The following is a 15,772-nucleotide window of genomic DNA, read 5'->3' as shown; positions in this document are numbered from 1 at the left end:
TCCACATAATTCGACGATTCTGTGTCATTCTTCACACTTCCCTCGGTATATAAGCTCACTGGTTGTCGTTACTCATTGCTGGATTCTTCTGTTAATATGTCCGTTAGGCCGCTTGACCTCCGTTTCACTTCCTGTGCTCCCTGACCTGCTTTCCTTGTAAGTTTCTTTTATTTCATTATCATCATCTTGGAGCCCTTATACACCTCAGTTAGATGCTACCCTTTTGGTTCTTTAAACCAAATTATGACACTGAATGCAACTTAGGTACCATCAGTGGTAGTTGCACTACTGTTTGAGAACTGTGAGTTTAGATTTTCTATTTAGGATTAAATTAGCTAGTTAAATTATTCTACATGGATTACAGGATTGTTAACCCCTTTTATCAATTTTATTCAAAAGGAGAAAGGTTAAAACATTACCAGAAATGCTGCAATATAGTAATGACAACACAAGTTATTATCTATTAATTAGTAATGCATAGTAAATTCTTAATTCATTAAATCTAAAATTAAGAATAGATTCATTTTAAAATACTTTAGAATTTTATGTGTTTAAATTAGACACATTTGTCAATATTTCCTGCATACGGTGCACTCTCTGAGAGAATAAAAATTGGTTTACATGAGCTGTAACAATCTGACAGTCACCAAGACTTAGTGCTACTCTAAGATCTTTCTGTGGGGATTCTCTTTGCCCTTCAGAACATCTGGGAATGACACCAAGAAGAAAAGAAACATCATACAGAAAAAAGTGAGAAAAAGAATATGGGGATTTTGAAACTTTGTTTTTTCAGAAACTTCAGTGAGATCAGTTTTAGAGGTGAGCTGAGATCAAGGACAGTTGATGTATGAGAAAAGTAGGATTTAAAAGTAAGAATAGGTCAGCAAAGTGGTGTGAGCTGAAGGTGAACAAAGAAGAGAATGAAAGAGGAGGAGAAGATTGGCAGCTGTAATGTGTTCCAGATGTTCAAAAAGTCCTGGAACACCCATCTTTAAGATCATTATTGGGATGGCATTAAGTTAAAGGAGCTTTGTAAACAGATCTACAGTTCACCTTGGTTAAACTCTCTAAAGCTGTGTCTGCAGACGAGTGGACATTTTCTGCTATGTCTACACTTCTCATGTAAATGGAGTTTCTACACAATTTACAGACATGTAGAAAAGGACACCCAACAACAACCTGTGTTTTTCTAATATACATAAACATATGGATATGTAGTATTAATTTTAAAAATACAGAAAAATTCAAGCTGATGTATGACTAAAATGATATATTGTTTAAATGCAATTAAAATACATATTTTTCCAAAGATAAAAAATTAGATATGACTGATATGTGAATATTTCCTAATAAAACTATTCATATCTGGTTGGCAGAAAGCCCCCCCAAAATACCAAAAATACAAATATTTTAGAAAAAGAACTAAATCTGCAAGAAATTGAATCTTTATATGTTGCTAGAGAGAAATAATCAATTTGTTATTTTTAAAAAATCCATGAAAAATACAGTGAAATGGGACCATACATGGCGTGGCAGAAGAGAGGACAGTTCATGTACGGAGGCTGTTTGGCCATACAACTATTAGATTTTTGCAGATGGACCCTAACATTTTTTTTATATGAAGACGCTTCTAAATCCAGCAAGTGATTTAGGGGTTAATATATATTTTCACCAGAGGAGAGCTCAAAGTAAGCAACTCAGGTGTTACTGCTTTATACATATTCAGGTATGATAATGTAGAGAGGTTAGTGGGACCAGTATTCTACTTGAAGTGGAGCACAAATGGATTCACATAGTCATCTATGTGTGAAGATGTGCCAGTGTTTTTGCATGTCTGATGGCGTGCACTTTGTAATTTTGACAGAGATTAAAATATTTTAACATTAAAATCTGTTGGAAATCTCCAGCACAAATGTGTGTGTGTTTGTGCATGTATTCAGCATATGGCGCAGTGTGACTGTATGTAAATAAAAACTCTATAACAATGAAATGGCGACACCAAAGGACACCATCTGGCCCAAAGACCATTTGCACAACTACAAGGACAAGGTCAGAGTAAGAAAACAAATGGATAAGGAAACCAGAGAGTCATGTCATAAAACACTACAATAAACTAGATGCACAGCTCAGAGCAATGACAGGACCATCTGAAATATAGAAGTGTGTTACTCAAGGTGAATTTGGCTACAAAGTTATGCATGGGCTTGAGAGTACTTTGTGAACTGTGGCACGTGTAAGTGGTTCATTCATGTAAAGTTATTTAGGGTCATTTGCCAATGAGCAGTCTAGAGGATATTAGCCGATCAGTGACGTAAATAACGCTGAACATTGTTTGATTTATTTGCCGATCTTGCGAGGGAGTTTACCCAAGCAAAAACACTAACGCACCCTCTGGGATTCTCTGTTGAACATTCAATAAAGTACAAAACAACAGCATACAGATGCTGCAAATGCACCTTTTTATTATATATGTGTTTATTGTACATTGTAAATTTGTATATTCTGTAATGCAAAAACAGAACAAAAGAGCAAACTGTACCGGAGTCAAATTCCTTGTTTGTATGTACGAACTTGGCAATAAAGCTGATTCTGATTCTGATATGTGTGAAATGTCTGACAAGGTCTGCACAACAAAACTTACAGACAAATAAAAGACAAACAACCAGATAGCAAAAAGCCTAAATAACCTTCTTACAACCAAGGTATGTGGAATACCATCTCTGATTACACAACAAGTCAAACCTTAAAACAGATGGGCTATAAAACTGCAGAAGACCACAACAGAAGCTATTCATGTCAGCTAAGAACAAGACACTGAGGCTACACCAAAATTGCATAATAACAGATTGGAAAAACGTTGCCTCATCTGATGAATCTTATAGTCAGCAGCAATATTCAGATGGTCGGGCCACAATTCGATATAAGCAACATGAAAGTCTGGATCCATCCTGCCTCATATTAACAGTTTAGGCTGCTGGTGGTAGTAGAGTAATAGGGTTCGAGGGTGTTTTTTGGCAGTCTTTGGTCCTTTAGTACAAGCTGAGCATCGTTTCAATGCCACAGCCTTCCTGAATGTTGTTGCTGACCATGTTCCTCCCTTTATGAACACAGTGTTGCCATCCTCTGATGGCTACTTCCAAACAAAGCTCAAATCATCTCAAACTGATTTCGTAAACTTGATTAAGAGCTCACTGTACTCCAATGAATATTTAGCCAGTTGGACAGATTCTCACAGCGGCAGATGCTCACATGCTAGAGGTCACAGAGTGTTGGAAGCACAGATGAGGAAGACAGCAAAGAAGAAAATAGACATATATCACAATTGATATCATCATTGCATGTTACTGTGGATTTGGAGAATAAGCCATCTGGACCGGCTTGACCAGTACATGGAAGACCAGGCAGTCCAAAAATGTATCTTTGTATTGCTCAAAGACGCCACATAGCAAAGAAGCTATTTTTTCTTGATAGTGCCAGACAGCACTTAAGCATGTCACTATTTCAGCTGTCCACACTGTAAGACCTATATCTGAAAACAGAAGGTAGATGTAAATAATTATTAAGTAATTTATCAGAAACAAAGTGTAGCTTTAAGACAGCATTGTGACAATTTAAGAGATGGATACCTAAGCACTGATCACGATAACAACAACAGTCTTTGGTGTGGACATTGTAACCGAATGACGCAGAATCAAAGTGAGCTATTTTTAGTTTAATCTAGGTTTTTCAAAATGAAATTGGTTGAAGCAAAGAAACCTCAGAAGGTATTTCAAATGAAAGGATATTTTCAAATACATCTTAAAAAATATCCACTTTGAGAGGCTGTGACAGCAAGAAAAAAACGTAATAACAGGAAGGCTAAAAAGAGCACAGCTTGGTTGCTCTATTTATTTATTTTTTACCTTTCAACTACATTTTTACCCAGTTATTGAAATTATGGTTGAGGCTATTTTGATGTAATTCCAGGTGTTTTTAATTTCAAAATGTCAGTTTTTTTAAAAGGGTAATTACTTCCCATGGCCTATTTATTTCAAAATGGCATTTTTCAACAGAATGACTTGGCTTGTCAATCAGGGGAAACAGGGCGGAACCAGTTTTTTGATAGGCTGCTCCTTTACCAAGACAGAAGCAATCCCACACTAAGTATCAAGTTAGGGCTGAAGGTGCAATTCAAATAGGGCTGGTGATGCACCTGTCTCCGTGTCCTCTGTTTGGAGGAGGGGAGCCGAAGTACTATCATTCACTGTTTTGGTGTGGGATTGTCCGATTCCTGCCCAGCATTGAAAAAAACCAATGCATTCTTCTAGTGAATATTGATCTGCTATGGGGAATTCCCTTTGTAGAGGGGAGAAAGTGGCTGCATTGTCACAGTATATGTTTATCCATTACAGACTACTCAAAGCGATTTTTACTAGAGGTTAAGTGCCTTGCACAGGGTCACATCGACTTATGGCAGGAGGAAGCTGGAATCGGACCCACAAGCTTCTGATTGCAGGACAACTACTCTTCCTTCTGAGCCACAGTCGCCCCATACTCAAAATAAGTAGTGATTTAGACATTAACTAAATCCTAACAATATAGTAAGTGAAACAAACTGTCCAGCAAGAGAGAAAAAGATCAATAAAAAGTGGAAAATAATTAAGTTGTTGATCAAACTGTTTACTTCACTTCATTTTACTGGTGCCAAAATAATGCAAAACTACATATTGTACAACCTATATAGTCTTGACTTTCCATTTTTTCATTTAAATAAGTGTTGAAAATTGTCTCTTCAGGTAGTACTCCTATCATTTCTTAACATCACAAATATACACTACAAGACAAAGTTTGGACACATTTTCTCATTCAATGGTTTGTATGTTTTTATTACGACCTCTAGGAACTCCTTCAAGACTGTTGGAAAACCATTAAAGGTGACTACCTCGTGAAGCTTAACAAGAGTGAATAAAGCAAATGGTGGCTGTTAGGAAGAATCTAAAATATAAAAGATGTTTTGAGTTATTTCATGATTTTGTTTGCTGCATAATTCTATATACTTTTGCTTCATAATTCTGATGTTATCACCATGTTTCTAAAATGTAGAAAGAAAGAAAAATAAGGAAAAGTCATTGAATGACTTTTGAATGGTAGTGTACAAACATTTACTCATCATAGCAAAGTCACATTAGCACACATTATGAGAAACATCAATTTGACCTGAAGAGGCATTTAGTAGGGCTGAAGCACAACATATTCACTCTCTTTATAATTTGTTTTCCTTATGTCTTGAGCTGCAAAGCGTACATGTTTTTTTTTTCACTTATTCAAATAAACAAGAAAGAAAAGCGAATCTTCTCTCTGCAGTCTTTCCTCATTGTTTGACGCTAACAGGGCAGATGGCAAATAGTGGTCAACAACCTTAGATGAAAAGACAGCAAGGTAAGAAGTCATTAGTCCTTTATCACACAAGGTTCTAAAAAAGTTCAGCCTCTGCAGTATTGTTCTCCAACACGGCAACCTGGCCAGACTAATGTGAATTGCCATAGCAGCAAGAAACCTTGTAATAAGAAAACTCTGACCTTACACATTCACCTCACCCTCTCATTGTGATGTCTAATCTAGCAAAATGGCAAATGTGTGTGCAGTGTCACTGGAACTCTCTATACTGCAGGCTAGTCTGACAGAAAGTAGTGAAAAGGCTTTTAAATGGCTGAATGTAAAGCAACACGGGCATACGAGTAGGACTGGAACGATTTATTGAGTAACTTGCTGACAAAAATTCCTCAAGGGAAAAATTTGATTCAGTGCTTCATTTAATCTATGTGATTTTGTACTGCTTAGTGGTCATATTGATTTACGTGGACATTTATCACTGTTGCACAACATGGTTATGCTACATTATGTGCAATAGAAAAAGATATAAATGCAAAAGTTTGAAAATCAGACAAAAGTATAAAAGACCGCAAAGGTCTTTATACTAAATAAAACAATTTCCAGAAATAGTTTAGATACCACAACAACAACAACCTTCTGCTGTTGGATATTAACAGCATATAAAAGGCCAAAATCAAACAAACACATGTCCTGAATCAGCATGCACAAACTTGGGTACAGAGTTTAATAGATGTCAAATGTGGACCTACAATAACCATAAAACATAAGGAGCTGTCCAGTCTGAGTGAGCATTCTAATGCACTGATCTGCAACATTCTCTGAAAGAGATTTATAGCCCCCACATGTATTGGCACTCTTGGTAAACATTTCTAAAAAGCACTAAATTCAGCAATAAATTCACAGTCTCACATGGAAACACGCCAGCTTCATCCAGTCTGTTTGCCACAGTTCCAGTTATTTTAAATGGGTCTGACTGTAAATACGGACAAGTTTAGACAAGTACATGTTTTCTTGGGGCTATTTCCTGAATAATAAAGAATAGCACACGTCTGCATTACTCAAATTATATCTTCCTTTGCCTTTCCCATTATGAAAAGACACTAAACAAAATGGGTCTCTGCGTCACATCATATTTCTACCCCAGGAATACCAGAAGTCAGAGATTACTAATATAAAAGGTTCTGGGTACTCTCAAAAATGTAAATAAAGTAATGTATGAATGCTTCAATTGCATTTATTTTGTAGGAATTGTTAGTGGTGCAACTAATTGTGATTCTGTTAAAACAATAAACATGTTATTTTTCTCACTAAATAAATTTGGATTTTTTGTCTAATACCTTGCCAATATGCTTCTGCGATAAAACTATTTACTTTTTAAAGACATCTTTCCTGGGTTACGTTGAGTTGTACATCTCCATTATAGCCTGATATTATACTCATTCCAAGTGTGAGTGGCAATGTGCCTGCCTCATACTTATTCAGTATGAAAAACATGGCATTCCCAAAAGAACACAGACAAAACCTTTGGGACTGTCCTAGACATCCCCACATCTAATCCTCATGGACGAATGATTCTTATACCTAAGTTAAACATTATTGAACTGATCTCTAAGTAAGTGCATGCATAGTTCTGAAAACAAACAGGGGAAATGCTAGCTTCATGATCTTTAAACAACTATAGCACCACATGTATATCCTAATCCTTAATATGTGTATTTTGTTATTGAGGTATGTAAATTTTTTTAGCACTAAGCTTAAACATCTACAGTAATATGAGCTGAAATATGATCAACAGGAAGATCAACCATGTCGTCTGGATTGCGAACTGATCTGTGACCCCAGCCTGACCTCCAATCCAATAATGATGCTGGTATCAGGCTAAATACTGACGTTGACTCAGTTTGGCAACATCTCTTAATGTAATTCTATTTACTAGCATGCAGACTTTTATGGCATCTTAAATACTTGTTTTGTTTATATTTTAATAAATATTTTGAAGTATATTTACCAAAAATTATATCGAAGCAGTCCTTTGCAGTTTTAAAATTATGGCGATGACAATTATGGTTTGGTATACCGTGGAGCACTAACTTAAATACTAAAATATTTAATAGCTGAAGCCCTACAAATAAGGTCAAACACATATTTGCCTTTGTTCTGCTACACTGGTGCATGGCAAGGCAGTAAAGGCCAAAAACAGACACATATTCTGTTCCAGCCCGTGAGATATATGCGCATTTGTTTTAGATCACATTGTAAGAATGTCCTCAGACAACTGAAAACAGCAGAAATGTGATGCAGAAGGCCTCAGACTCTCGACCATGTAAAACCAGCTCTGAGGGTTTAAGTTTCAGCATCCCACACAAATCAAGAAACCCTTAAAGTGAGCCACGTCACATGAGTGCCTGCTCCTGCATTTGGTTAATGTTTGCCTGGTAAGTAAAGACGTGTGCATTAAGTAATCTGTTTTTTTTTTTTGGATTTATGCACTAAACATGTGAGTCAGGTAATACTGCTAATGACGACTCCAATAATGAACGAGGCTCTCCATGGTGACGCATCAGTGTAGCTTTAAATCCCTGTTACCATGGAAACAGGCAGCTGCTTTACAGGTCTGACACAGACAATGGTTTTTTTTCTTCTCCCTCTTTCTGTCGTGCTCTATAAGTCACTCTGTCTTTCTCAACCCACTCCCTCCATTCAGCTTTGACTCCCACTTTTCCCCGAACTCTTGTCTCTTTCTCTCACGTTGCATCCTCCTATTTTTTTAATTTCTTTACTTAATTTCCATTCATTCTTTCATGCCACCACTCCCCCTCCTCATCTCTGAGGCCCTCCTCACACCTATCTCACTGACTCGCTTTCATTCACCCTGACGTTTTTACCTCTCTCTCTCAATTCATTCATGTCATCCTTGTCGCCACGCATCTCATCGCCGTCTCCCTCTCCTTTCATCACTTTCACCACTTGTCATGTCTTCCTCTTTGCCTCCTTCCCTTCAACCATTTCTATCTCCCTCTGCTTAATCTTTCTTCATTCATTCTACACCTTTTTCCTTTTTTTCTGTCCAAATTTTTTGTTCTTTCATCTTTTGTTTCTAGATCTAACTTTTAAAGCTCAGTCTATGTAAATCCCCTGAGGTATTCACTATGCCACACTTTTAAAAAAGTGGTTTTTCATATGCATGTTGGCTCCCTTGCATATGAAATGTTCTTTAGAATCTCAGTAGCTAACATCGATGCCTCATTATTATTATAATACCATTGTTTCTCTGGCAGCCTGGACATTACCTACAAACAAACGAATGGATGCACCACAGCAGACAGGTTATCATGAGCCAGTAATTTAAGCAACAAAAAAGGATGTAAACACATGAGAACACATTATTCTTACCTTGCCAAAGCTGCCCTTGCCCAGGACCATCAGGAAGTTAAAGTCGGACAGTCTTATGCGATCTTGGTTGCCGTTGGAGTCAAACCTGGAGGCTGCATTTGCTGACTTTCCCTCTGTATTCTTGCCTACTGCGATTTTAGCCCTCTAGATGAAGAAGAAAAAAATTAACTAAATAGACTTTACATACTTCTTCAGTAATTGGTGCTGAAAATTCAAATTAATCCTGAACACGACAAAAATAAAAGAAGTGACTATCAAATGGAGGAAGCGTCATTCTCCCCAACCATAATCGATGGAGAGCAGATTGAAACTGTCTCATGCAACAAGTACCTGGGCATGGTTTTGGACTGCCATCTAAAGTGGGACTCATGCGCTGAAAGAAACTGAGGTCCTCTGGAGTCAATAACTCAGTACTTTTAATGTTCTATTTTGCTTTTACTGAGAGTATTTTAACCTTTTGTGACACATGTTGGTTTGGCAGTGCTACAGAGGCTCAGAAGAAATCCTTGAGACGTATAGTGACCACAGTCAGCAAACTGTTAAAATATACAGGGGTTGGACAATGAAACTGAAACACCTGGTTTTAGACCACAATAATTTATTAGTATGGTGTAGGGCCTCCTTTTGCGGCCAATACAGCATCAATTCGTCTTGGGAATGACATATACAAGTCCTGCACAGTGGTCAGAGGGATTTTAAGCCATTCTTCTAGCAGGATAGTGGCCAGGTCACTACGTGATACTGGTGGAGGAAAACGTTTCCTGACTCACTCCTCCAAAACACCCCAAAGTGGCTCAATGATATTTAGATCTGGTGACTGTGCAGGCCATGGGAGATGTTCAACTTCACTTTCATGTTCATCAAACCAATCTTTCACCAGTCTTGCTGTGTGTATTGGTGCATTGTCATCCTGATACACGGCACCGCCTTCAGGATACAATGTTTGAACCATTGGATGCACATGGTCCTCAAGAATAGTTCGGTAGTCCTTGGCAGTGACGCGCCCATCTAGCACAAGTATTGGGCCAAGAGAATGCCATAATATGGCAGCCCAAACCATCACTGATCCACCTCCATGCTTCACTCTGGGCATGCAACAGTCTGGGTGGTACGCTTCTTTGGGGCTTCTCCACACCGTAACTCTCCCGGATGTGGGGAAAACAGTAAAGGTGGACTCATCAGAGAATAATACATGTTTCACATTGTCCACAGCCCAAGATTTGCGCTCCTTGCACCATTGAAACCAACGTTTGGCATTGGCATGAGTGACCAAAGGTTTGTCTGTAGCAGCCTGGCCGTGTATATTGACCCTGTGGAGCTCCCGACGGACAGTTCTGGTGGAAACAGGAGAGTTGAGATGCACATTTAATTCTGCCGTGATTTGGGCAGCCGTGGTTTCATGTTTTTTGGATACAATCCGGGTTAGCACCCGAACATCCCTTTCAGACAGCTTCCTCTTACGTCCACAGTTAATCCTTTTGGATGTGGTTCGTCCTTCTTGGTGGTATGTTGACATTACCCTGGATACCGTGGCTCTTGATACATCACAAAGACTTGCTGTCTTGGTCACAGATGCGCCAGCAAGACGTGCACCAACAATTTGTCCTCTTTTGAACTCTGGTATGTCACCCATAATGTTGTGTGCATTTCAATATTTTGAGCAAAACTGTGCTCTTACCCTGCTAATTGAACCTTCACACTCTGCTCTTACTGGTGTAATGTGCAATCAATGAAGACTGGCTACCAGGCTGGTCCAATTTAGCCATGAAACCTCCCACACTAAAATGACAGGTGTTTCAGTTTCATTGTCCAACCCCTGTATATGGACAGAGTTATGAGGAAGGCAAACAAGATTATAGAAGATAATATACACCCTCTAAGATACTCAAAGATGAGCTGCTACCTTGTATGTATAAACCGTTATGAACGTGTGTGTTTTTGTTTGGTGTTACATGGGGGCATGCATCTTATGTCACCAAAGTGACCTTCCAGAATCTCTGTCTCTGTCTTTTCAGCTCCTTGCTATCCTCCTGGAAGGTTACTCCAAGAGGTATCACAAGTGCTGGTGTGTGTGTTTATTAATGTGCAGTTGCTGCCGCAACTCCCAGCCACCTAAAGCCGTGACCTTAAGGAAAAGGGGGGACAACAAGAAATAAAGCGTGTAAAGCACACAGGATAGTGAAGAATCAGAGCACAAAACAGACAACAGAGGGAGATAAGAAAGCAACATGAACACTTCCATCTCCTTCACAGAGAGTTTCAGCTTTTCTCTCTGGAAGAAGATTCTTAGTCCCAAAATGTAGGACCAGGCGTTTTAAAAACAGCTTTGTTCTGACTCCTGCTAGCAATAACAAGCTGAAATGATAATGATAAAGATTTTATTTCTCATGTATTTATCGTATTTTTAAATCTTGCTATCCTCTTCTGTGTGGTGCAATAAACTGATTTATGGAGCTTGGAGTACTTTTAGCACTGTTATATTTATTATAATTATAATTATTATAATTTATTATTATATTTATTTATTCAAATGGTTCTGGGTGTGTTAAGATGTTTGTATGAATGTGTAAATGTTCTGAACAACTGCAAAACAAACCTACCTACAGATAGTGATAAAGTAACCTTGAACCTTGAGGACAATAAAAAGAAGAAAAATCATTATAGCCAACTGCAGTGGATGCATCGCCACATTTAAGGAGTATTGTGTTGCAATTTTCCCAGTGCATCCCCCTTAGTTATTGTAAACTACCACTTTTCACGCTTTCTGAAAGAATCTCCTGTTTGCAGCTTGGAGTCAGCGTGACACAAACAGAGAAAAGAAGAAGGATGGGGAAAAAAGGGAAAGCACAGTTTGGGGTGATCCTCCTCACTGCCAAATGTGTTAATGAATGGGCCTACTGGTCAGCTGTCCCCCCAGCCACACATGCACAAACACGTCTGGACCTGCCGTGTGCCAGACCTGATGGCACTGTAAGTGTGCCTGCCAACTGCTAACAGCTCACCCAGAGTGGCTCTCACTCAGACACACACAGACACAGAGTGGCCAAAGCCAACTGCTCAAACACATTCCCAAACATACAATGCATTTACACACACACACACACACACACACACACACACAGGCACACACACCTCAAATTTCTGCCGTAGCTCCTCGTTGCCCTCCTCTCCCTCTGGAGCCACAGGAACATTGAAATACTCGCCTTCTTCCTGAGAAAGGAGCTTAAACCTGAAATAAAGAAATGTTCACAGTTAAATTACTGGACTTACACAGTTAACTGTGGTGTAACTATTGTTTTATAGGAATAAAGGGACACATTTAGCCCATAACAAATCAAGTTATTCTTGACTACATCACAGAACACACAGCACCACCAGCACATGGCTTTCATCAGACATAAATTGATTTATTGACACAGATATACCCTTCAGCAACATGAAATCTGATAAATGCTGCCTGAGGTGACAACTGATGTTGAATTTGTTTTTTAGCTAGTTTGTAGGAGGCATATTCGTTTAAAATTTATGTCAGAGCCAAAAATGCACACTGCAGTTAGAATGTATTTTAAATATTCCATCTACAGTACCTTGCAAAAGGATTCATTTTCGTTGATGTTTTCCATATTTTGATATGTTGCAACAACAATCCTAAATGTGTATTATTTTATGTAACAGACCAACACAAAATGGAGCAAATATATGAAGTGGAAGAAAAGTGATGCATGGTTTCCACATTTTTCTGCAAATCTGAAAAGTATGATGCGTATTAATATTCAGGCCCCCCGAATCAACACTTTGTAGAATCACCTTTTGCTGCATTTACAGTTGGAAGTCTTGAGGGGTATGTCTCCACCTGTTTTGCACATTTCAAGAATGAATTTCTTTTCCAATTTTTCTTTGACCAAATACCTTAAGCTCAGTGAGATTGGACTCTGAAGTCTGACCATCTTCTCTGTCCTTGCTAAAAAAAAGCATCTCCCCACAGTGGGATGCTGCCAGCACAAGGCTTTATAGTGGGAATGGTGTGTTTAGGGTGAGGTACAGCATTAGTTTTCATCCATATGTAGCATAAGGTTCAATGCTTGTCTTAGTCTGACTCAAACACCTTATTCCACATTTGCTGTGCCTCTACATGGCTGGTAGCTTCCATAAAAAATAAAATTGTCAACTGTTTGGCTAATAGTTATGCCGTTTAAAGATTTTCCCACCTAATCTCTCAATGTCTGCAGCTCTTCCAAAGTTACCAGAGGGGGCCTCATCCTGCTTCTCTGATTAATGTTCTCCTTGCCTGGCCTGTATGGCCAAATTTTGCTAATTTCCAGTTCTGTTTATTGAACAGAGGTCTGTGAGATGTTCGAAGCTTGAGATATTGTTTTATAGCCTAACCCTCCTTTAAGCTTCTGAAAAACATCTATCATTTTCCCTTTACTTCACAATTCTGCCCCACTTTGTGTTAGATTATCATACAAAATCCAACAAAAAATTTAAAAAATAGAGGTTTGTGCTTGTCATGTCTCCAAATATCAAAATGTTTAAGGTAAATTAATACTTTTGCAAGGCACTGCAAAATGTATTGCAAACTTATTGCAAGCTCATTGATTTTCTTGTGGAAGGCAGACAGTTTTGCTTGTAGAAAAGAAATATCCATTTAACTTTGGAATCATACCTTTATCTTATAAAAATCACATTACTATAGTAAAATAGTATATTCATTAATGTCCATCTTGAAGGCCGTTTAAACAAAGTAGTTACACATTTGTTGATGTATAGATGCTGTATCTTAATCCTAGTTTTTATTTAACGTGTCATCTAAACCTAGCATCTATTTTAAACGGTAACAAATCCTAACAGAGGGTCTTTTTGTTTCTCAGCCTGTCTGTGTCCCTTTCCTGTAATGCCAGCAAGTGTGAGTCTTTGGCGCTGAACAGAAGTGGATTAGAGGAAAACTTGCATTTTAAAAGGCTCACTCTGAATATCAGGTGTACTAAGGCATCCTTCTACCTCCCACCTTCACCTCAAAAGCTGGCATCTCATTAAAAACCTTGACAGAGCAGTGTCAGCAAAAAAAGAGAGAAAGATTTAGAGAGATAGTGATTGGGCTGCAGACATAGGGGGAGGGAAGTGGAAGTAGGGGAGCGAGGGTGGAGGAGAGAGATAAAGAAACAGAGATAAAAAGATGGGGGAAGAGCTGCTCTGGCACTGAATATAACCAGATTAGCAAGAGGAGCTCCAAAAAGTTTTTTTCTCTTATCCTACAGTAATGAATAAGGTCACCTTCACTCTCTCTCCTGCTCCTTCTTGTTCTCCGCCTCAAATCCACCTCTACTCCTTTCATTCAGCAGTTTATCTTACCAGCCATCCACCCCTTGTTTCTGGAGCTCTGAGATGCCAAAGGACAGCGATCCCATGAAGTCATTGCGGCTGGTCAAGTCCCAGTCCCACACCTCCACTGAAAGACGGCGGTCCTTGTCGTACTCCTTCAGGTGGCTGGAGGAGACATGAGGTGATGTTTTGTGAGTGCCAAAATTTCCTGAGTATAATCCCAGTAAACACCATGTTTTACAGGGAAAACCATCTTGTTGGACATTTTAAAACATTGTCGCAACAGGACCTCTTCAGTTTATTTTGATATGTCATAAAACAAGCAAAAAAAAGGCACATTTTTGTTTTGTGGTTTCTGTTCATTTAAGAATAAATTTCAGTCAAATGAGACACAGACCATGTGTGACAAGTAAGACTCCCTTCACACTTGATTAGGAGCTGCAGTAATGTGAAGAAAATATGACTCCCATCAAATATGCAGTCTTTTGTTAAACATATGTTTCACATATTTGTGTTTTTTAAATATTTCTCCAGAAAAGTGATTTGAATGCACTTGAACTACAAAGATTTATCAGTTAGCAGTTTTTTCTCTGACTGAGGAACTTCCTATTAGCGGCTCTTGCCCCCTTATGCCTGAAATACCTTCATTGAACACGTAGCCATCTATCGGTCTCTGACGTCAACTGTGAGATGTTTGAGGGCTTTTTTACAGCCCGTTTCAAGTCTCTCTCTTTACTGGTGTTTCGGGTCATCATCATGTGTAGGGTCCAGTTCTGCTTCAGCTTTATTTTTTTTGAACAGATGGTCTGGCATTTTCCTCAAACACTTTGACACACTAGAATTCATGGTTAATTCTGTGACGGTGGTCTGGAGAAGTACTGCTGCAGTAAAACATTCCCAAACCATGACAATCCACTGCTGTGCTTTACAGCTCGTATGAGGTTTTCTCCCTTTAAAGCTGTATCGGGTATATGCCAAAAATGTTCTCTGCTGTGGTGTCTAATTCCAATTTTAGACTCATCTGTCAAAAGAATATCATTCCAAAAGTCCAGGTCTTTGTCTGTGTCCTCTCTGGCAAACTTTGTTCTGCCCCGCATGGTTTTGTGGAGCGCAATGGTTTCCTCCTTGCACACCTTGCATGTAAATTAAGGTTGTGGAGACTCTTTCTGATTGTACAGGAATGTAGTTTCATATCAACAGTAGCAAGAGCCCGCTGTAGGTTCAGTGATATTATAGTAGGTATTTTAGAGTTTGTGGAAACTTCCTTTAGCATCATGCAGTCTGCTCTTGGGGTGAACTTGCCTGGTCAGACATACCTGGGCATTTTGGCAGTTATTTTGAATGTTCTCCACTTGAAAACCATTTTTATATACAGTGGAGAGGTTGATTTCATATTCTTTTGGGACCTTTTTAAATCCCTTACCAGACTCATTAGCTGCTACAGTCTTCTTTCTGAAGGCCTCAGACAGCTCTTTCAATCTTACCACATCGCACAGTCAGGAGCACAGCAAGCTAAATGTCTGCGGTGGTAACAGGGCAAACCTCCTTTAAAATGCTGAATAATGGTATTTTAATTATGCGCATCTGATGTGATATGTCTGTTTATGATTTTAGTCATTTTAAGTGGGAATAAATGTAAGTGCGTCTTAATTCACTCCTCACCATAAATCAATTTTTTTTAAAT

The 15,772-nt window shown here is 38.6% G+C and overlaps 1 protein-coding gene across 2 annotated transcripts in view; it reads right to left on the bottom strand.

Moving 5' to 3' along the window:
- LOC124864744 (protein kinase C beta type) overlaps positions 1–15,772 on the bottom strand; it is a 142,258-nt gene that overhangs the window by 45,278 nt on the left and 81,208 nt on the right. For both annotated transcript variants that reach the window (XM_047359640.1, XM_047359639.1), the window contains exons 7-9: positions 14,119–14,253; positions 11,899–11,995; positions 8,767–8,910 (exon numbers count right to left, since the gene is read on the bottom strand). In XM_047359640.1, the coding sequence (XP_047215596.1) occupies positions 8,767–8,910; positions 11,899–11,995; positions 14,119–14,253 (376 nt within the window). The remainder of the gene's footprint in view (positions 1–8,766; positions 8,911–11,898; positions 11,996–14,118; positions 14,254–15,772) is intronic.

Source organism: Girardinichthys multiradiatus, chromosome Y, assembly GCF_021462225.1.
Source record: "Girardinichthys multiradiatus isolate DD_20200921_A chromosome Y, DD_fGirMul_XY1, whole genome shotgun sequence".
Classification (NCBI taxonomy): Eukaryota; Metazoa; Chordata; class Actinopteri; order Cyprinodontiformes; family Goodeidae; genus Girardinichthys; species Girardinichthys multiradiatus.
The sequence above is the reverse complement of the archived record's forward strand: the minus strand, read 5'-3'. Positions and strand labels throughout refer to the sequence as shown.